Source organism: Marmota monax, unplaced genomic scaffold (assembly GCF_021218885.2).
Source record: "Marmota monax isolate L192 unplaced genomic scaffold, Marmota_monax_Labrador192_F-V1.1 WCK01_AAM20220418_F8-fsc00118, whole genome shotgun sequence".
Classification (NCBI taxonomy): domain Eukaryota; kingdom Metazoa; phylum Chordata; class Mammalia; order Rodentia; family Sciuridae; genus Marmota; species Marmota monax.
In genome coordinates this window covers 3,302,513-3,326,605 of record NW_026695231.1, presented here as the reverse complement: position 1 = coordinate 3,326,605, position 24,093 = coordinate 3,302,513, and the positions used below count along the sequence as shown (strand labels likewise).

Here is a 24,093-nt window from a genome sequence, read left to right as displayed (position 1 = left end):
TCAACTGAATTAAATTATGTTTCATTGTAAATAGTAAAATGTATTAATTTTTTTAAAAGCCTTTTTATGCCAGTGAGGATAAAGTTACCTTCATATACTTTCATTAAACACCATGACAGTACAAGCCACAATGACAGAACTGATAACAAATCAACTCACCCTTCTTGAAATACTCCCTTCTGAGGGTTAGTTCTGAAATCAGCTTTCTTAGTACTATGAATTAAATGAGAAATATACAATAGAATCTGCATTCTCTGAATGAATTTTGCCTACATTCTGTATCAATATATGGAGGCAGATCATAAAACAATGAGGCTTTCTTCCATTAGCTTAAGAAATAAATGAACATGCACTTTAAACTTGGATTTGAAGTTTTCCTTTAACATGTCAGAATACAGAACCCAATATAAATATACTGTAAGCTTCATATGTAATTTGAATTTTATAATATTCATTAAAAATATTAAAAAATACGTTAAAATTAGTTTAGTAGAATATCTTATTCAATATATCCAAAATATAATTTCAACATATGATCAAACTCTTAAAGTGAATGAAATAATACATTATTTTTAATTCTAAACCTATATATATATATATATATATATATATATTATGATTATAGCATATTTCAATTCAGATGGCATAGTTTATCACATGTATTTCATGTGTATTTAGATTTCAAAGTTTTTAATTGAGAAAGTAGATTCACATATCAAGTTATTCTAAACATATTTAAGAGTTGTAGTAAACTGAATCAATGACCAGTTTTTAATTTAAATTAATTAATTTAAATAAAATAAATTAAATTCCTCAGCCAGCATATCCACATCCAAGTGTTTGATAGACAGATGCAGACAATGGCTATTTTGATGGACAGCACAGGCAAAAATCATACACATAAATTGTTAACACAGTGGAAAAATTAAGTCAATGACAAACTGCTGAGAATGTCTTGTCTTCTAGATTTTAAGGAATGTGAGTTGATTAATTTTTTTTCTCATTGAAACAACTGGTTGGCTGTTTGACCAATTGATAGAATCAAACATTACTTTGGTTTTAAGTAAAAATCGTCTCCTTTTTTTTCTAGATCCTCCAGTTTTCTTCTAGGAAAATAATTGTTCCAAATATACTGAAAGATAGCTCACCTTAATATGTCCATTGTCCCTGGGAAGCCCTCAATTTAGCTGTTTATGTACTAAGTTTTGAGTAAAATAAAAGCATTAATATTCAGGGGAAATAATTAAATGTAGTTAATGTTGTACCACCATAGTTTTGTTCTTGCTTCTAGCTGTCTTATAAATCATGTAAATAAATACAATAAACATTTATTGAGTGATTCCATAATACTTTGGATCTACAGGTCCATCATTTGTGATGACACATAGGAGTTGGCCCAGGAAAGCTAAAAGTATGTCGTATGTCAAATAATGCCTTCCATCAAGTTTAGAGCAGCATTTCTTCCCCGGCATTACAGCTGGGTGTAATGGCACTTGGCAGTATTGGCATTTCTGATATGACTTCTTTTGGCTAGCTCAGCATTCTTAAAAAATAAATAGTTTTTTCAATCTGTGATTGAAAGGGTTAAATAGTACCAATTCATTACCACTCACAAAAGGATTTATTTTGTTCTCATAAATCAGTTTTATTCCACATTTTTATTATTCCCTTGGGTGAGCTACTCGAATTAAAATCAATACAAGTGCAAGTGACACAATCAATCTAGATATTTGATTATGGATTGGAGATCCCCAGGTCTGGCTTTTTAGCCAGTTTCATTCTGATCATCTCCCAGATGGACTGAATATTCTTATTGGCATCTATGAGTTATGAACATGTTTAAAAACCAGATAATAATCTTTATTTGTATACTGACAATGCAAGCCCAAAGAATGAACAAGGATTAAAAGATAGACTTAACACATGAAGCAATAACCTTATTAAAATCTTTAAATTTCTTAATATTTTTCTTAAGATGAAGTCAAGTTTTAAAATAATTTTATTCTTATAACAAAATCCTATTAATACAATTGGTAGTTAAAGATTTTATTCTTAGAGTGCTATTAGGTAAGGAGTAACTATTTCTCATGACAGAAGTGTTATCTGTTATCACATATTTATTTTAGAGCTGAACCATACCAACTAATTTAGTTTAACATTAAGAAAAGAGTAAGGGTTAATGTAATGCCTTTGAATGGATCCAGGCCAGTTCTTTTAATTTCTATGATTATCCAGTCTGGAAAGACACCATATTTTAGGGGTTTAAAAGAGAAAAACAGTTTGACTTTAGAGAGCAAAATTAATAAAGCAGTTGTTCAAGAGGTTAGTATTAATGTATGTGCATATATATATATATATATATATATATATATATATACACACACATATAAATAAATATGAATATAACATTTATCATAAAATTTGTAAAGCAAACAAACATATATCTTATGACCCTTTAACAACTTAACAATTTAACTACATTAAATTGTTCTTGCTCTGATTCTAGCCATCTGCTCTTGGTTCTTAAGTCAAATTTTTGCATAGGCACAATTAAACTATTTGGTAATTCATTTCTTCATATTTAGAATAAGGCCATATTTGGTGCACTTATCTGATTATTTCCTTAAAATAAAGTGCAATAAAATACAATAAAATACAAACACTGTATTTGCTACTTCAAATATTTTAGCCTTGTTTAGCTATTCACTTATTTTCACCAGAATATGTTTCATGTTTTGGGTAAATGACCTACCTTTGATTTTCCTCTGGAAGGCACATAACTATGAGCACTTTTTTTAAAAAAAAACCTTCAGAAATCGTTGAAAGAGTACACCCACCCTTCTTTCATCAAAGCAGTCATTAATTACTCTTCAGCTGCTCTTATTAAGCCTTTAGAATAGAGGCTACCATACAAGCAGTGCACTTGGATTTCCATTGGCAAACTCCCTAGGCATGTGGAATTAGAGCACTATTTATAGCATATTTTCTTCCTGCTTCTTTCCTTTTCAGTAATTTGCATTTATAATTGCTGAATAATGAAAGATGTTCAGAGCATTCATGAAGGTTTAGTGCAGTGATGTAATTCAAGGCTATCTGAGCAAAGCGTTCTTTTCACATATGCTGTTCCACTCTTCAAAAAGTTTACTCAGGAGAATCAACTTGGAACATAGAAATGACTCTTTTTGCTCTGGAAGGCAAAATATACATTATATATATGTATATATAATGTATAATGTACATATATACATTATATAATGTATATACATGTATATATAATGTGTGTATATGTATATATATATATATATATATAGTGAATATAATTTCATATATATAAAGAGGTATTCTCTTCAATTGTTTAATTCAGAGGTTGACAGACTTTACCTATAAAGGTCCAGAGAGTTAACATTTTAGGCTTCTTCCATAGCTACCCAATTCTGCATTTATAAAATGACAATACTTGGAAGTATAACTGTCTTTAATTTAATAAAATTTGATTCATGAAAACAAGCTTCTGATTAATTTGATCTGTAAAATGTAGTTCACAGACTTTTCTTTTTATTATAATTTGCTTATAACTTAAAATATAATTTATATAATTTCCTTGGATATTTGGACCCTCTCATGATTCTTTCCATTTTGTAAGTATCATGAACACTGATTCAAAAATTCATGTAATATAGAAAAATAACATTCACTAAAAGCCCACTAACAGTTAATAACTTATGTTAACAAATAGTGAATGTCATTTCACATCTTTCTCAATTCATAGTGCTTTCTTGGTAGCAAACAACAAAATTAAATTTTGTTAATGAAGGCAAAGATGAATTATAGTAAGGGAATAAAAAATATGGCAGGAAAGCTTGAGAGTTTTATGTGTGTAGAAAACATAAATACCATGGTCCAGACAAGCCCATGCCTCAAGTAAATTAGGACACCTCTATGGAAAGCAGAATTTCCTCTCAACTACCAAGAAAATCACAGTTCTGCTTCCAGATTCTTAACCAGTTTAGAGACATCTAGAATAATCCCTAACTGACCCTGAGCCATCATCTCACTCCATCAGGCTTTGCAGTCCCAAGGTAAAAGCATCTGATAAGCAGTCCTATGGTCAAGTGCCCACATGACCTTCAGCCTCATGACCTTGATGATCTTTCATTCAAAATAATCTAAATTATATTTCTGATCATTTTCTTCCTACAGATCTATCATCCTGTCTCTGATTATTAGATTTTTCTGATCTTTTTTCTATTTAGTTCCTAGATTTGCCAAATTGGTTTATTAAATAATTTTTAAATTTCCAATGTGTTTCCTTGACTCCATAATACATTTTTTTAAAAGGAATATAGAAGAGAGGGGGAATGGGGGATGAGGGTAAGAAAAATGGTGGAATGAGACAGACATCATTACCCTAGGTACATGTGTGATAATATAATGGTGTGACTTTTCTTCGTGTTCAATCAGAGAAATAAAAAAATTGTGCTCCATTTGTGTACTATGAATCGAAATGCATTCTCCTATCATGTATAACTAATTAGAACAAATAAATACTTTTTTAAAAAGGAATATCGCAGGGCATGGAGGGTGCACGCTTGTAACCCCTGGTAACCACCACCACCACCAACCCCCACCCAAAAAAGGAATACATGTAATCCGCCCCCCCCCCATGGTTATTTTGTCTTTTGTTAGAATCCTTTCTTCCTTTTGGTGCTAAGAATGCATATTTTGTATGTTCTTTCTTCAAATTCATCTTGCTTATCCTTTGGATGGGCAGCTCTGTCCAGCTTGCATTTATTCTGCATTTAGCCTACTTTTTTTGCTCTCTGGTGCTAGCTAGTTTTCTCTCAACCTAAACTTGGAGGACTGGGTCTGTTGCCTCAGAAGGTAAGAGTGCAATCAAGATTCTAGAAGCATACAATGGGCAAAATGCTAGGGAATCTCATTTCTCTGTCTGCTCTGAGATCCAATTAAAAACCCCCAGGAGAAGTACCTGCTCCATTCATCCACATGCATCCTCTACTCCTGGGATTATATCATCTCCTTCCCCAGATCAGCAAAATTCTTAGCAGAATGTTCAGCCCCAACTACTCTTTTCATTTCTGTGTAACTCTACTTAGCTCATTTCTCTTCAAATTGTAGAGGGTTAGTACAAGTCCTCAGGACTCAGGATTTTCCTTGGTTTTTATTCCTCTCTGTGAGCAGAATTAGAAATTGTGCTCTCAAGAACAGAAATTCACCAGGTCTTTCTTCTGCCCTCATATTTCAAAATGAATGTCATTACTTTGTTCTTTTTCTGTTTCACATTTCTCCACTATTTTTGTTACTGTTATTGTATTTTAATCTCTTTCTATTTTGTTAAATGTTTTGGAAGGGCGATTTTGTGGCACTACTGAATTTATCCATTCTTCTCCCAAAACAAAAATTTTTTAGCATTCACAGTGTATTTCAAAATCTATTTTCAGAAAGAAAATTCATATTCACAGCTTAGAAGCTAAATACATAGTGTCTGAAATAGCTCTGGTTATTCCAGTTCTGGTATCCATGCTCTTATAGAATCCGATTGCCTATCCTGGGATAGTCAGAACCTGTAACTTGCTTCTAACCAACAGAATGTAACAGAGGGAGTGGGAAGATACTTGCATAGGGATAACTGTATATAAGATTGTAACCTATCTTGCTAGGAAATACTGTGCTTGACAAAGCAATTGGCTATGTTAGAAAGACCCACATGGGGAAAAAGTAGTGTAAACTCCCACTAACAAGCAGCTTGTAAGTGAGGGCAGCCTCTAGTCCAAAGCCAGCAAGAAACTGAGGCTATTAAGTCCTAACAGCCTGCAGGGAACTGAATATTGTCAACAGCCTCCTGAGCTTGAAGGGAATCCTTCCTTATTAGAATCTTTGGAAGGGACTTCAGGCCTGACCAACACCTTGATTGCATCTTATTGAGACCCTGAGCAGCAGATCCAATACACTGTGCCAAGATACCTGGCCTATAGAAACAATAAGATGATACATGTATTTTGCTTTGAACTACTAGATTTGTAACAATACCATGGCATAGCAGTACATACTAGTATGGGAACATTTGACCATGTGACTGTAGCAAACAAGGCAGATAGAAGCCATCAGCTAAACCTTGCAATTCTCTCCCAAATACTCCCCAAATAGTTGCTTATCTTAAACCGAGAAATCATCTGAGATATATATATATATATATATATATATATATATATATATATCAGAAGCATAAAAAAGGGATTAATACCAACAGTTGAGTTGTCCCTTGATTACAGAAGCACTGAAGGCTCAGCATAGTGAGCATGTTTGTCAAAGCTCTACTATAACCACAGAATAAGACATTTTCCAGTATAAAAAAGAGTTGTGTTCATGTCCAGTGTTTAGTGCAGAAGCTGGAGACCACTTTCTATGGAGGTGCATTTGCCCAAATGACTCTCTGCCAATGGAGATGATGGCAATAATTGGATCATTTGGAAAAATATCTGTGTGCCCAAAGTGGGGGAAAAATAAATGCAATATTTCAGATGGCAACATTGCCACAGTCTGGCTGGGCACAAAATAACCAGGCCACCACACCGCCTTGTAGATTCAAACAGCAATTCTTTATTCCCGAACTCTCACCGGCACTCTACACGCACGTTCTGGGAAAATTCACCCTCCACCGGGCTCTGCGTACCAAATACTCTCAGAACCCCGTGAGAACTCCATGGGAACTCCAGGAGCAGGCACCTGAGGCAGCAGGATATGCCCTATTCCCAGCAGGATCCACCCTAAACCCTAAACCCGGATCCACCCTAAACCCAGATCCACCCTAATCCCTGAGCAGGGTCACCTTTCAACCAAAACTCTCAAACATTCATGCAATGTCACTGCAAATGACCTGGGTCCAAGGCAAGCCCATTTCCACAATGGAGAGTCCTCCCTCTAAGCAACATTGGGTAGGCTGACAAGGAAATTGCCATGCGTCATTCCTACTTGGCTATGGCTCTCAGCACAACATGATTAATGAAAATACATTGTATTTCAATAATCTCTACACACACATATATATTTATTTTTATGGACTTAATATTTTTACATTAGTTTTACTTTCATATCCATATTGAGAAAACTGCACAGGGATATGGCATATCTCTTTGTTCTTTAATTCCTATCTGATAATAATAAAATTCATTTAGAAAAATCTGACTTAGTACATAGAGCAAAAAATTAATGTAAAGAACCATTTTTAAAAGTTTTTTTTAATGACAAAATATTAGGAGGTTATCTACAACATTTGGTTACTTTTAGGCACACATTTAGAAAAAATAGAACAAAACAAAAAGATCCTCAGTATCTGTACAGCAATGACTCCTTTTGCATGAGCACAGTCAGGTCCAATATTTCTGAATCATCTTTTTGTGAGTTGATCTGAATTTATTCCCTTAAGTACAAGTTTTATACTAGCAATTTAAAGAGAAATCAAGAAAATATACCTTTTACTAGATGACAACTAATTAAAATCACTTATGCATAATTACAGTAATGATAAGACATATAATACATTAGTATAACACTGACTTTCTTAGAGAACTAAGTGACTCAAAGGCTAGTTCTTTCTTCCTCTTTCAAAATGTTCTATGAAGAAGAAAGCTAACTGAGTGTGGTGGCTCACACCTGTAATCCTAGCAGCTCAGGAGGCTGAGGCAGGAGGATCAAAGCCAGCCTCACCAAAAGCAAGGTGCCAAGCAACTCAGTGAGACCCTGTCTCCAAATAAAATACAAAATAGGGCTGGGGATGTGGCTCAGTGGTCCAGTGTCCCTGACTTCAGTCCCTGGTACCCACCTCCCAAAAAAAAGAAGAGGAAGAAGAAAGCTATACAGGCATATATCAATAAGTATTTTTTATATTGTCAAAAACTTAGGGCCAGCTCCAAGTTTCCATTGTCCTTATATTATTACAAAATAAAGGACCAACAGCTTTCACATCCCTACCATGCAAAGATCTATTTGAATGATGGAATTTGTAGGATACACTTTCTTTGTGGATAAAATAACTTAAAATAATATCAATGTAAAATAAAGAAAAGTAGCTTAAACATTAATATGTGTTATCTACAGCAATCTGAAATTCTTAGCTCACAATAAAGGACTGTTATGCCTCTTTGCCCTGATCTGCAGTATACTGTATTGGCAGAATTCTATTATATTATAGTGAGATGGAGCCAAACAACTCTAAAATTGATACCTATATACAGGAAAGCCAGCCTCCTGTATTTTTTCCTGTATTTCCCATAACAGGAAAAGTACAGCATTTTCTTATACGAGAAGTGGGAAAATTAGTTAACACTTGTTCTACCTTAAGGTGTAATTGGATTCAGAAAAAGGCTAACTTAAAGCAGGACCAGGTCTGACATATAAAATCCTCACAAGGTAACAAGAATCAGCTTGGTTTGTTCGCTGTCATTTCTCATTATAATCTTTGTCATGAGAATGGATTCATGTTGTGCCATTTTCTGTTCTTGTTACAATCTTTGTCACATGAATAAGATATCAGGATGTTAATGCCTGGCATACAGTACTCCGTGTGTGATGATACTGTACAGGACTACGCTGACCTTTGCAATATTATGTATTCTGATTGGTTGTTCACTTCACCTCTTTCCCACAAGTTAATAAGGCTGTAAAAAGGAGAGAACCGAAATGGCCAGCCAGTCAAATTATAGAATATTGAAAAGGTCACAGCAGTACAGTACAGAGGGAAAAAATTATGGAATATATGGTGCATTAAAATTCTTGTGACAATGATTATAACAAGAATGGGAAAAGATACTCATTTGTGTTATTTCAATCTGGAGAATCCCATGGGATGGTGTTCCCAGGACAACAATCATTTATATTTACATCTCTGCATCATACATGTGAAAATATCCATTTATGTTGATTTTTGCTTAAAAATGATTAAATAGAAAAATATCTTGCTATTCAACCAATAACACTAAAGATAAGCTTTTCACCTTAGAAAACTGGCATTGATGATGTTACCATTTTAATAAGACTTCCCATTTGAAACTGAGAAAAAGATTTTTTACCAGTGAAATCTGTTGGTCATGTGGAATTTATTTTGTCTATTTCTTCATTTAGCACTTTTTTTTTCAGAATGAAATAGGAAAGACGATTGAACGTTTCCAAAGATACTTTGGAATATGGAACATTCAGAAATAGCAATTAGGAGTTTATTTAAAAATTTTACATGATCTATACAAAACTTATTTCTTCTTGTGATGCATGATGTGGGCCAGTGTACAAAAATATTTTTCTTCCCTTGCATCCTCAGTGAGAGAGGAGGGAGAGAGAAAAACAGAATCCTTCAATCAGAAATTCTGAAATTATTGTTCTCAGATGTGCAATAATGATTACTCATTTAATAAAATTTTTATGCACATTTTAAAATTTCTCATAGAACAACCATATAAGATTTACATTTTTCAGTCTGTAAAGATAGATCTAGTTTAATCATTAGTTTTATACTCTTTGAATACATTATTTCACTAATAGAGCAAACATTTTTATAGCCCAACACTATAGTTTAAAACCACCATTAATAAGGATGCCAAATGTGATCTAGCTACTTTTAGAAGCAGAATTAATTTTGATCACTGCTTTAAGACCATCCTAACTACAGATTGAATAATTAGTAATTCTCAAATTTCAACTTACTGGAGAAGAATCGTGCAGTAGTTTCTGGACCCTGACATCTGATATTCTCATTTAGTAAGTCTAGGGTGCAACTGAACTATATGAACGTTTATGAAGCACCCCAGGTGATTTTGATGCAGGTGAAACTTGGAACACTAATAAAAGACAACCACATTCTGTAGAGTTTAGAGCAATCTCCAGTTAAAGTTAATTGGTTCAGTCCAAGCCAAAGAGTGGGGATGCAGGAAGCTCAACTAAAAGTCACAGTCTGTGGATAGGGGTTGGGGGAAGTTGTGGTTCCAGAACACAGAAGCTTAAATGCACCTGCACCATCCATTTATACTCACAAATATGGTGATAGCTGAGGCCAGAATGGTCACCTGTGATAGGAAATGCTTATCAACTTAGCATTTTCTAGCTTGATTTTTAAGGCTGAACCAACAGGGCTGTATTTTCCAGCCCAGTGAAACCAAGTTTATGCAATGAAAAGTGGTAAGCCACAACCCACTCAAGAGGGGCAATCTGAGGACTTGAATTTTAAGGATCTTTACCCAACATCTCGAAATGCAAATTGGTAAAGAGCAAGGAGGAAAGATGGAGGGGGTTCATGAGGAGGAGCAAGAACTGCAATCTGTGGGTCCATTTTTGGTGTTGACTCTGGAAATTTTTGAGCTACATTGAGAATCGAAATTCTGTCATTGACTCTAGGTTTGTGAATGGAACTGTGTGTTAGTGGAGGTGAGAGAGCATTAGACTCACTTGGCTGTGTGGTTCCTGGAGATATACATGTTCTTTTTTGAGCTGAGTAAAATGGTTATGTAATTGCATACTTCTCATAATTATTGAGTAATTATATACTTCTTATAATTACTGAGTAATCATTGTTCTATAACTAGAACTTAATGCTACAACTAATTGTATAATTACCATGTATTAATGTTGTTATCTAGGAAACTTAGAATAAAGTGGTACTTAATATATTTCCCCCTGTCATGCTATTTTCAAAGCTAGAGATAGTGTTTGTTTTGAAGCTCAAATTTTGCTTCAATAACAAACAAAATGCAAGGAATAAAACTTCACTGATATTATAATAGATGTTTATTCATTGGTATTACATTTGCACCTGACTGGAAATGTGTAAAATAATGCTCTCCTGGCTTAATTGTAGAATTTTTGTTGTTTTGCAATTTCAGGCTTTTATAAGATGTGCACAGTTACGCTACTTCAGAGTCAGAGGAGAATCTGCCTGGGTCACTTTAGGGTAGGCTGAACGTTTTGAAATTTTACAACAGGATATGACAATGATGGCACTTATTTCAACTGTTAACTGAAAATGTTTCTGGGTAGTTAGGTGTCTTGGAAACTTGGGGCCTTCTGAGGCTAATCATGTAATTGTTCTTAGTGATGACAAAGGATTCACATTTAATCTTAACTAGATATTTTGACTGAAAGAAATATGTTTATTTATTTGAAACATGTTCTCATCTGCCTTGAGCCAAGTTTCCTCCTTGCATGCAGCTGGAACTCAATCATCTTCAGTTGAATCAAGTGGACCACCTATAAAGAACCCACAAAAACCACAAGTGCATAATTTAGAAATTTTTAATGCATAGCAAAATTATCAAAGACTATTTTGAAAGTTTCAGAACTTTTTTGCTAATAAGCATTACACATATATAAGAATACATTATTTAATTGCAGTTGAGAACCTTAAATCATTTTTAAAATTACAAATGTCTTTATCTGGCTTTACTGAAAATGAATAAAATTGTTACTCTTTTATTTTAACCCATAAGTGCCATTTATTCTCTGGAATAAACCACTCCTTTGAATGTGCTAATTTCAAGTCCAGAGTGGTCAATTATTGTATGCTACTAGGGATTTCTTCTTGTAATGGAAAACACTTATACCTTAGTATTTGGCAGCAATAAATTTTTCAGCTACTTTATCCCAAAATTGTTATGAATCTTTTTAAAAATTTTACATATTTTTAAGTTTTTGTCTGTCTTACCCATATTTCATGAAAATAAGTGTGTCATAACTAACCATCAGATTCCCTTTTGCATTATTTGAGCTTCATTAATTTCAAAATTGAAATATAACCTGATGGGACAATGGCATAATAGTAGTGGATGAGATGGCCATTGTTTTGTTCATTGAAAGCCATAGAATTTTGATTGATATTACTTTGTTAGATTGGGAGACACAGAGAATTTAGTAGTAGGTAATTGCTTCTAAGAAAGTAAAATGCAGGGTGCTAATTCTAAATGTTTCTCTGCAATGTATGAGTTGTACAGGTTATAACAAAAACAGTAGCATAATTCCTGGTTGTTGTGATCACTATGATGAAGGAAGTGAAGATGTTATCCCAGGTGTCATTTTATTCACAAGGCAATAAAATAAATAGTATATGCATTGATGGCATCATACACAGTGCCTCTTAGAGTAGTACTTTTCCAATTATATTTAATGTAGTATATTCAGGAACCCAAGAAAATATTTAAATAATAGTTGTTTATGAGCAACACTTATGTGCTAGATATAATAATAAAAAAATCCCTCAAATCTCATAATCATCCTACACTGTAATTAGCATTCCTAGTTCATAGATTAACAATGAGAGATTTATAAACACTAACTTTGCAAAGGATGCATTACTAAAAATACAAGGACAGACTAGTTTGAAAGTGGGACCCTCTAAAAACCAAATTTATATTCTTCCCTTTGCAATATGCTTTGCTACTAAACTGTGTTAATATATATTTTGTGAATATTGCAACCATTAAAACTACTGTAAAATGCAAGATCACTTTTAGCATGTGGCTATCTTTTACTTTTTAATTATCTAATCAATAAAGATTATATCAGTACCGGAGATATAGCAAATATGCTTCTTTACCCAATGAAGTTCAATTATTCTGTGTTTTTTATTCATTTGCCTTTATCTGTAGAATTTGTAGAAAAGATGAAATGTACATTTTAAAAATGTTTTGGCAGACAAAAAATGCCTAGTTGAAGTAAATATTAATATTCTTAATGGTTCTTTTTTCTGTGTTTTTATTTTTATTTATAAATAAATAAATATTTATAATGCAGAATGCACTATAATACATATTACACATTTAGAGCACAAATTTTTCATATCTCTGGTTGTATACAAATTATATTCACACCAATTCATGCCTTCATACATGTACTTTGGATAATGATGTCCATCACATTCCACCATCATTTCTAACATGTCCATGTCCCCTCCTTCCCCCTCCCACCCCTCTGCCCTATCTAGAGTTTGTCTATTCCTCCCATGCTCCCCCTCTCTACCCCCTATGAATCAGCCTCCTTATATCAGAGAAAGCATTCAGCATTTGTTTTTTGGGGGGATTGGCTATCTTCACTTAGCATTATCTTCTCTAATTCCATCCATTTACTTGCAAATGCCATGATTTTATTTTCTATGTTTTTAAAGAATAATTATAACACATTAGTAACATTTGACTAAAAGTAAGCCATATTTTGGAAAACAGTTGCCTCATGTAAACTTCTCAGGAAAGTCTTAATGTAGAAAGTGAAATAAATATTATAGTTTTCAGTCATAATCCTTTTCTTGTTTTAACCTTAATTTCTAATACTTCTTAACTTTCAGCATAATCCTGTGGTGCACAGGAGAGAGAACACACTGTTGTTAGGCACCAGTCTTTTTCCATGTCCCAGATATGCTGAGACTTGCGAATGGGTTGCTAAAGCTTGGTGAGGATGGGGTGGTGGCACATGGATGAGGTATATTGGAAGTCATTCTGTTACACAGTCAGGGACTTCCCTGCATTTACCAATAGAACTAAAAACCACATTTGATCAAAGTGAACATGATTTATCTCCCATCTCCGGTTGCTTTTTAGGATATTTTGACCAATTCCTATTTGAAGGGGTATTAAGTACAAAGAAAACCCACCTCTTGAGCAAGATGAGCAGAAAATACCACAGATGATGATACAGAAAACATCTGACATGTATCTGAGCATACGATTTATATCTAGGACCATCCTATTTGGAGCGAACTGTGTTATTTCTTTCTGCACACCCATGAGAATTCAAGGATAAAAAGAAAACCTCAAAAAGGATAAAAAGTAAACACAACTCATTAAAACACAACTCAGTAAAACACAACTCATTAAATAATCCAATTATCTGTGCAATATTTTTTCTTCTATTCATGATACTTGTGATATGGTTTCATAGTATTTTCAAATATCAGTCAAGCTATTTCAATCACCACAATAAATGAATTGGAACTGTCAGCCCAGGTTTGGTTTTGTTCACAACATAGTAACATGAGAGTGCATATTGATGGGAGTGCATACAGTGTAGCTTAGGGCAGTGCTCTTATAGTGCAATTTATTACAAGAGGTTCAGGAACCCCTCCCCTTAAATCTTCAAATTGTAGAAAGAGCCCTTATACTAAGGTCAATAATTTTCTTTTTTTTAATCAGCAGGTAATAACTACACTCTTCTGAGTGGCACAAAAGTCATGCACAGCAGTGGAGATTCCAACCTTTGGGTGCCCATTGATGGGTTGGTTCCTTTTACTAACTATACGGTACAAGTGAATGCTACCAATAGCCAAGGCAGCTTGATAAGTGACGCTATAACGATTGCAATGCCACCATGGGGTAAGTCTATGAAAAATATTGGCTCTCTAATTTTAATTGAATGTCTTAGGCACTAAGACACCATTGAGTATCTTGTTTATTGTTGGAATTAAGTGTTTTCTAGAACTTAGAGGCTCGGTTGAATCTCTGGTTGTTTCATTTAGATTTATTGAGACTTATTAATATTCTTTTGTTGTTGAGTCTGCTTTCATCTTGTCCTATATGTATATGTATGTATGCGTACTGAACACACATACACATACACATATCTCTGGCTTTCTGCATGTTAAGAAGGTTGAAAATTATTTTCGTTTGAGACTTTACTTAGATTCAAAATTTTTATTTTTAAATTGAAGCTTTAATTTTCTACTGCAAATGTTTCTCATTGTTGGTTTCCTGAGGAACTAGTTTAGATGCTTTTGTGTTTGGCAAAAAGGGCATTACACAGACTAGAACACTGTACTTATGCCACCGGACAAACAATTTTACTGTATATCCTAATGATTATGTTTTAGTGGTGCTAATGTAATATAGTTTAGATGTGTATGTTTTAAATATTTCTATTAAAAGTTGATTCAAGTTAGTTAAAATTGCCAAAATCAATGTTACTTTGATCTTTAATCAACTCCACCATTATCCTATTTGTGCGAACTAAGTGCTAAGAAGAACTTCCTCTCAGATTAGTATATATGGCCCTTGAACAGAAAGTATGCCTCATAATAAGGGCTCGATTCTCAGTTGAGTGTTCAGGAATGTATACTTCCTGAAAATATCCAAGGAGAAGGACCCTAGGACCATAATTTTGTGCCCTATAGCCACACTTCCAGGAACCAAGGTTTTGTAGACTGAGGAAGAATATCATGGTCTTGTTATCAGCCATCTACAGAGCTGCATAACTAAATCTCCCTCTGGTCATAAAGAGCTTAACAGCAGAAAAATGCCACATCACTGGAGAAAAATACAGCTGTATCTGTAGTTCCTATGAAATCTCTTCCCCCAGGAAAAGATTTATTACCTGTTGTGGCATAAGAACCACTCACAATTCTTTCCTTTTATGACATTATAAGAGTTAATGAATGGATATTTACTAAAACACTTAAAATTCTAAATGGCAGAAGCCACATTATTTGAGAAAAGAATGCTTAAAAGAGATTTCCAGGACTGATCAATATGGGTAAGTATCAGATTTCATGAATTAATTTTAAAAAGAAATTGAATTTGGATAGATGCTTATTTTTAATTAGAGAACACAACACAAAACAAAACCAAAGAAAGGAGCATTGGTTAATCATATCTTCATTTTTCCCTCTAATCCACCTGAAAAAAATAGCAGAAACTTGTGATGACTCTAAACCTTGGTATTTAATACCCTTCATTCACATTTAGGAATCAAAGAGCAATTGATACTTTAGTAGAAATTTTAAGTTGCTTATGAATACTTTTCTTAACAGGATAAATAGAATATTTAATGAGTTATATATTCACTTTATGGCATTTACACTGATTTAGATAATGTATAACTTAAGAGTAATTTAGCTGGTATTGATAAAATAAGCCTGATTAAATTTATTGCATGTATATTTTAGAATGTATGGTCCTAATCATTTGTTATTAGATGATTCAGTTGAAACCAGAAAGCTCCCACTGTAACTCAGTACACACTGTGTGGGTGTATTGAGTAGAAGGGTTAATATTATGTAAACAAGAAGAAACTAAAATATTGTTTTATGTTGAGGCAGTGGAACAGAGTCAAACTGCTAAGTGAGGCTTATCTTCCTCTCACCCTGAGGATGCTTATCTGTGTCATTATCATAATGTTTTCTGAGCCCAATGAGATCTTTCATGGTATGTATTCAGAAATTCAGAATTTAGGGGAAGACTCTTCACCCAAAGAGGAAGCAAATGTCTTCAAAAACAGACAGAGATTTGCTCAAGTTTATTATAGCCATTAGGACATACTTTCTTTCATCATTAGATTGTTGTTGATTACAATTAGGAAACTTATAGCTTTGAAATTATCTTTTTTATGACCTTGTGGCAGTTTAAAGGTGATACCTCATTGATTAAATAGGTTTTAGTTCATGCTTCCTTTTACTTAATGATCTGAAAACATATTATCCTGATTTACACATAAAAATCATGCTGAAAAGCATGTGGCATTCACTAGAATATGTGTGTTTAAGTAGAATTAAATTAGTACTGAGAGTTATTAAAGAAATCTTCCATGCCCCTGTCCAGTGAACTGTGTTTCATACTGAAATGAATAATAAATGAACCGATATACACGAGCTAACCAACTTATGCGCAGAGAAGGTTTCTATGTGCTATTTATTTTTCCATTATATTTGGATTTTATCATTATTGCCATTTCTCTGATTTCAAAAACTAGATCTCTTTTATGGTAATGTGGAATTCTTAGTATCTTTCAATGCTAGATTATGTAAGATTGTAATGATAACATCTTTAGCTATATTTTCTTTTCAGTATAGACTAAAAACATAATCATAGAAGGTTGGGGCAAATCAAAAATGCTATTTTTTTCTTTATCAAATGTTTGCTATACAATGTAGCCTGGAAAACTCCTTTTGCTTCTTTTCTCTGTCCCAGACTGACTCATTTTTGAAGTTTTCACTGAGAAATCAGTCCATCAGCAAGTTGTCCCTTGCCGCAGTCTGGCTGGGCACACAATCACGAGCCACCACACAGCTTGTAGATTCAAACAGCAACTCTTTATTCCCGAACTCACACCAGCCGTCTACAAACACGTTCTGGGGAAATCCACGTTCTCTGCCCAAATTCACCTCCACTGGGCTTCTATCTCCAAAATATACTGTCTGAACCCCGTGAGAACTCAAGGGGAACTCAGGCAGCAGGATACGCCCTATTCCCAGCAGGAATAATCTTAAACCTGGAACGCCCTAAACCCGATTATCCTAAACCGGGAACACCCTAATCCGCCCTGGTCCTTGAGCAAGGTCACCTACATTCAATGTCACTGCAACATGAGGTACGCTGGCAAGGAAATTGTCATACCTACTTGGCTAATGGCTCCCAGCATCCCCTCACCAACAAAGATGGACATAGGGCCCTTCTGTGTCCCAGAGCACAAGCACGTCACATTAAAATCGCCTGTTTAATTTGACCATCACAATCACTGGTTGTGAGACCCTATGCAGCAGGGACTGTTTCTTATTCACATTTTTATCTTTAGTGCCTAGACCCAACATGACACATGGTAGGCACATGATGAATAATTGGTGAATGCATGAATAAATAAATCAGTCAAGATAGCTTAATTACTAGTTTTAAATCATAAGCTTATCATTGCTCCAGTGCTGCCCAGGTTTCATTTGTACCTCAGCCACCTTATAGTGGTTCTCAGCTGCAAAAAGTATGACCTTTTCTGTGTGCTGCTGTCCACTGTAGGAAAGCTATGGCCATGTAAACATAATTGCAGTACTGACTGTCAAAAGGGAGGAAATACTGGAGGTAGGGAATATTCCCAGGTTTCATCATCTCATCACTCTGCTTTCTCCCCTAGAGTGGTTACTCCAGTGAGCTGGGGGTGAATGGTCCTTGGTTTATATAGGAATTTAGAAAGGAGAGGTAAAGGAACATGATATGAAGAATTTTGGTATGGTTCATATCTCTTAGTTAGGTGGTTACAAACAATGGATTTGCTAGTAGCTATGTTTGTTTTTCTGATAAGAAAAAAATGTGATTAAAAATATGATAAAAGCCAAGTTATATGAACACCGAAATGAATGTAAGAAAAGGACACCATCAATAGCTAAGCATGTAGGTGAGCAGGGGCATATCCCAAATAGCTCACACGTTTTACTTATAAATTCATCTTAAATTTTATTTGGAAATCTGGAGGTGTTCTCTTATTTTCATTTATGTAGCACATCCTCCCCTACCTCTGTGCACTCAGGTTTTTGTACTTCCATAATTACAATATTTTAGGTTGTTTGTAATAACATAATGCTCATATTTAGCACTCAGATACTCTTAGAAATGAAGAATATATTTAATCTGAGCTCTTGAATAGCATTATGGTACAGGTTCAAGAGTTCTAGGAAAAGAATTAAAAAAATAAAAACGGAATCCAAATGTTAATCCATAAATATGAAACTTTCCTCTGGCCTTTACCCCTTCAAGGTCTGGAGTTACTAATGGGGTTAGGATTTCAACGCTTAATGGGGCTCAGTGCATTAGTGTTTTGTATGCATGGAATTCAGCATTCAGTTTAATAAGTGGTTGACATTGGTGATGTCCCTTAATTTGCTTAAATCTAATTGGCTCTTTTATCAGTCAAACCTGTATGGATTGGCAATTGATCAGAAAGGGTCAGCCATGACTCTGCATGTAGTTAAATGATGGAGCCACCAGTTAAAGTCACAGTTGCATGATAATAAGCACAGGAAGAACAAATGAGCTTAGAAGAAGAAGGCAAAGAAGCTTAGAAGTTTTGCAGGATCTTCAAGTTCAGAACAAAGGCATTATAGAGTATATAAATTTTAAATACACTGCATTTTGCCTCCAGACTTAAACCTTTTTTTTTTCCAGATGAACTGAAATCTTGTCTGAAACTGTCTTTGTTACATCAAAGAACTACTCAGAAAGCGAAAAGAGACAGAAGAAGCATAAAAGGGCATAGTTTAAAATGATTAGTGACAAATTCCATACTGACGAGCTAGAAACAGATTTTTTTATGAAAGTTTTATATTTTTTTCCAAAAGGAATATTTTTCTTCTGTTTATCTTTTTCTGAACTGCTTCAGTGTCATAGTGGAAGGAACTCAGAGCCCGTTTAGTTTGTGAACTTATTCGGGTTTTTCCCTGGCAGTAAATAATTTGTTATTTATACCTTTAAATGGATGGGGATTATTATAATTTTGGAAGTTCATAAAAGTCCTATGCCTGAGGAATCTGTTCATTTTTTCAAAATGTGTTTTTAGAAAATCCGAAAGTGAGAAAGCAGAATAGTTGAGAGTGATTGTTTTAAAGGGTCATTTTTTAATCTCCCTGCTTCCCTGATAACACTCTCCACCTAAAACCATCAATGAAATGAAAGGAGTGGTATTATTAGGAATGAAAATGTAAGCACATGTTAAAAGTATAGACTTAGAGACAGATTTAAATCTATCTCTTTCACTCACTGACTGAGAGACTGTGAGCAGACCTATAAATAGAACAGCCTCAGTTTGTTCATCTAGAAAACAGGCAAGATGATAATTTCCACATGAAAGAATTGTTCCCAGGATTTAACACCACAACATATTCAAGATGCTTGGCATAGTGCCTGTCTTGGTAAACATTTGGTGCTTGCTGTGTGCTTTGCTCTGTTTTCCTATTGTGTCAGTCCATTTTCAGTTGCTACAACAAAATACACAAAGCTGGGTACTTTATAAAGAAAGATGCTTATTTAGCTCTCAGTTTTGGAGGTCTAGATGTTTATCTAGACCTCCAAAACTGTTTATCAACATTTTCCTTGGAGACGATCTAAGAAAATCTTTCCTAACATGAAAATTAATATTTTATTTTATTTCAGGACAAATATTAAAAAATATGTATCACTGGTTTTTTTTAAATGATTAAAACTCAATATTATGTAGAAAAATTCTGAGCTCCTATGTTATGTGTGTGATTTTCAAAATTATTTTTAGTTATTTCTTTAATCTAGAGTCTAAATCTTCACATTTTTGCTTATAACTATGACCTCTGAGGACAGAAATCATATCAATCTGTGTTTGATTTTTTTTTTTATAACCCCAGTGCCTAGCACAAAATATTTGCTTAATCAATGACCAAAACTTTGTAGTTATAACTTGGATAATAACCTTGAAATTTATCTTTTGTTATTCCTCTTTTATTTAGATAACCATTTTTTATAATTCAGTCCAACATTTAGGGTTGAATTCATTCTAAATTTAATTTATTTTAGTCCTGTGAAGATTGCCACAGCACCATAGAAATAAATAACATAAGGCCCTTTTGAGGCATCTTGTGTGTGTGTGTGATTGTGTGTGCCCGTTTCTTTGAATATGTGTGTGTGTGTTTACTTCTTTGTTTTAACCACCATTTTCAGCCAGGCCTGGTGGTGCATGCCTGTAAGCCTTAGCTTGGGAGGCCAAGGCAAGCAGATCACAAGTTCAAAGCCAGCCTCAGCAGACCCTGTCTCAAAATAAAAAAAAATAAAAAGCTCCAAGGGTGAGCTGGGGTTGTGTCTCAGTTGTAGAGTGCTTGCCCAGCGTGCATAAGACACTGGGTTCAATCCTCAGCACCACATAAAAATAAATAAATAAAATAAATGTCTATTAACAACTAAAAATAAAAAATAAAAGCTCTGTGGGTGTAGAGCTAGAGTGGTTAAGTGCCCCTGGATTCTATCCCTAGTAGCATTTCAATTAACTTATATTTAGTGACTGGCAATTGGACTGAAAATGGGAGTTATAATAGAGCATTTAAAAAAATCCAAATATATGTTGAATACAACTTTAGTTTATAACACATAATTAAATATTTACCTTCCAATTATTGTTATATAGGGTCAAATTATTTTCTTAGGTTTTTGGTTTGCTATTTATAAGTCCATCATTTTTATTACATAAAGTACCCATAGTGTATAGTTTATAATTCCTACTTTTAAAGTTCCTTTAATTTAAAAAAAAATGAGTAAGGAATAACCTAATTATAGACTCTTTCTAGACTTTTATATTTTCTCCTGTCTTTCAGTTATTTTTCCTACACTAATTTGACAGTATTGTTTTATTTTCATAATTTTTAAGTTTTATGAAACCATTTTCATAGAAGCCAGTTTCTCTTATTTTACTAGTATTCATCAGCTTAAGTGATATTACAATGAGAAGCACAGCTGATATAATACTTTTGAAAAATATGCCTGCATTTTGGGTAAGTATATAATTCTACAGGTGGCTGCAGAATTTTGCCCTTGAAATAAACAGTCATCAGCTGCTGTTTCTGTGCATTACAGAATAAATGGAAATTCTTTATTAGTCTGGCAAATTGGCTAAGAATAGTTAGTAAAGAGAGTGCCTACTATTTAAGAGAAGAAAGTGTATGGAAGGTGGCAGGATGGTCCACCCTGGAAGCAGCCTGTCTACTAGGAGGGCAGGACAGAGCCATCAAATTCTTCTCTTAGGTTAAGTGTTGAAACAGCTCTGCCTTAGGAGGAAAAAATAAATACTGATTATATCCCTTCAATTGATTAAGAACCCAGCCTGAGGGGCTGGGGTTGTGGCTCAGCAGTAGAGTGCTCCCCCACGAGCATTCGAGGCCCTTGGTTCGATCCTCAGCACCACATAAAAATAAATAAATAAATAAGGAATTGTGTCCAACTACAACTAAATAATAATAATAATAATAATAATAATAATATTTAATATTAAAAAACTCAGTCTAAGATTTGGGGCATGATTTGCTCAAGTGAATTTGTCTTCCTCCTTCAATTCTTTAAGGAAAGAACTGAACATTTCAGTTTTCTAATTTTAACCAAAATCCCTTTCTAAGACTAAGAGGACTGTGGTTATCGTTATTGACCAACCATAGGGAGAATGCTATTTTTTATATACCATCCCTAAAAGCACTTAGAATTTCAGTAAACAGGGAGAGACCAAAAAAGAAAAAAAAATTGTAAACGAAAGCCTCATTTTATCTTTCATTTTCCTCATCCACTGTAGTGCACAGAACACTAAAATATTTCTATGCCTTTTAAACTCTCTCTTAGTAAAATGTTAACATGCTACTTTTCAAAATGCAATTAATAGTTCTCAAAATTGATAAAGCTTTCTTGCCCTGTGCAAATACAGAGCCCATCCACATGTGCTTTCTATTCTTCATCTGCTCTGTGTTCACTGATTTATTGGCAAGATATAAGTAGAAACTTTAACATGCAGGTGGCCATGGTAGATCTTAAAAATTGAAAAGGTGCAAAGGAATGGAATGAAAAAAAAATAAACTGTAGGTTAGAAATGTAAATAAACAGAAGGCTAAGATGGTGCATTACTTTATTCAGAGGGTACAAGGAAAGATGAGATTAACTGCCTTTTATAATGTAAAAACCACAATGAAGATATAGGATGGTGAGGAATAGCATTCTTTAACACAACAACATTCCAACACATAAACAGATGGTTTGTCTTTACTTTCAGTATATTAAAAGCTACACAATTTATATTATACCCAGTTCATATGAATCTTTAGAATAGTTGTGCATAATGTTTTACTTCTGTGTATATCATCCAAATGTGCTGCTATTTTTCCCCTGGAAAAATCAACCCGTTGAAGGTAATAAAGTAGGTGGATTCAACAAATAAACAGTATTTAAATTCTTAATAAAATAGTATATTTTTGAAAACACATTCTAGGCCATTTAGTTTAACCCATGCTTTCTCTCAACTATAAGAACTAAACTACAGTACTTATGACTGTCTTAAACATGCTTACTTTTATAAAAAACAATTTACCTTTACCTTTTGCAAGGATAGTTTATTCTGCTGTATGTGTGTGTGTGTGTGTGTGTGTGTGCATGTTTACAAAATGATGTATCAAGAGCAAAAAAGGGAGGGATACATTTTTACCTTATAATTGGTGAAATTTTCTTCACTTTTCATATTCACCATCTTGACAATGAACCTCCTGCTTATGAAAACACTTTAGAAAGGAACTAACTTCTGAGCCATGGAGAAGAGGGAAGGGAACTTTGAAGTGTGCTTACCATGGACTCAACAAGCCCCTAGCAAAGGGCTGCCAGCTTCTCACATTTGCATACTCTCTTGTGGCTCACACACGCCCACATGCACAATTAAGAGCTATCTTTAGAGCATCCTGGGGCAAGGCAGATAGACTAAAAAAAAGAAAAAAACTTTAATTAAAATCACATTTTTTTCCCTCCTTTGCCAGGGGAGTGGAGTGGGAAGTATTGTTCCTTTAAGTTCCATTGATATTTAAAAATCATATTTTTAAAAAGAATAAGTACAATTCCCCTTTTTGCTTTTTTTATCTTGGAAGAAAGGTTTATCTAAAATCTTTAAGGTTAAAAAAAAATCATGTCTGTCTGACTGGCTCTGCAGTTTGAAAGCGACTTCAAGTTTTATTTGAATTCTTATAGTGCCCTGAAGAAATTTTTGCTTTATTTCTTTAAAATAACCTCTTATTCTTTTATTGTTTTCTTTTTTTATCATAGACAGACTTTTATGCAAGTCAACTCTGTGCCTGACTTGCATAAAATTCTGTGAACATTTACCTGCTTGTATATAGACTCTTGCAAAAGTGAGACAAACCTTAATATATCTTAGACACCTAAATGCCACACGTCTAATCTCTTTTTATTAGCAATATCATGGAAATTTCTGCCATATCTCTGTAAAGGGGTGTAGACCACCCAGGGTCTAATGTTTCTAGAGTCCTGTAAAATTTAATGAAGAATAAGCTTAATTTGATTGGGACAACAGGTTGCATTCATTATAACCACTATGATATTCTGACTAGTACTTAATTGGGGAAAATGAAACTGGAATGTAATGTTATCTAATATATGTTTTTTTTTTATTTTTTTCTAGTTGTAGATGGACACTATACATTTTTTTTATTTATTTTTACGTGATGCTTAGGATTGAACCCAGTGCCTCACCAGCATGAGGTACGTGCTCTACCACTGAACCACAACCCTAGTCCTAATATATGCTTTATGAAATTAGTACTTTCCCTCACACTTTATAGATCACTTTGGA

At 34.0% G+C, this 24,093-nt stretch overlaps 1 protein-coding gene across 1 annotated transcript in view; it reads left to right on the top strand.

Moving 5' to 3' along the window:
* The window catches only part of Ush2a (usherin), a 763,436-nt gene that overhangs the window by 466,127 nt on the left and 273,216 nt on the right, over positions 1-24,093 (top strand). Inside the window, exon 37 of the mRNA XM_046438452.2 lies at positions 14,181-14,360. Within this exon, the coding sequence (XP_046294408.1) occupies positions 14,181-14,360 (180 nt within the window). The remainder of the gene's footprint in view (positions 1-14,180; positions 14,361-24,093) is intronic.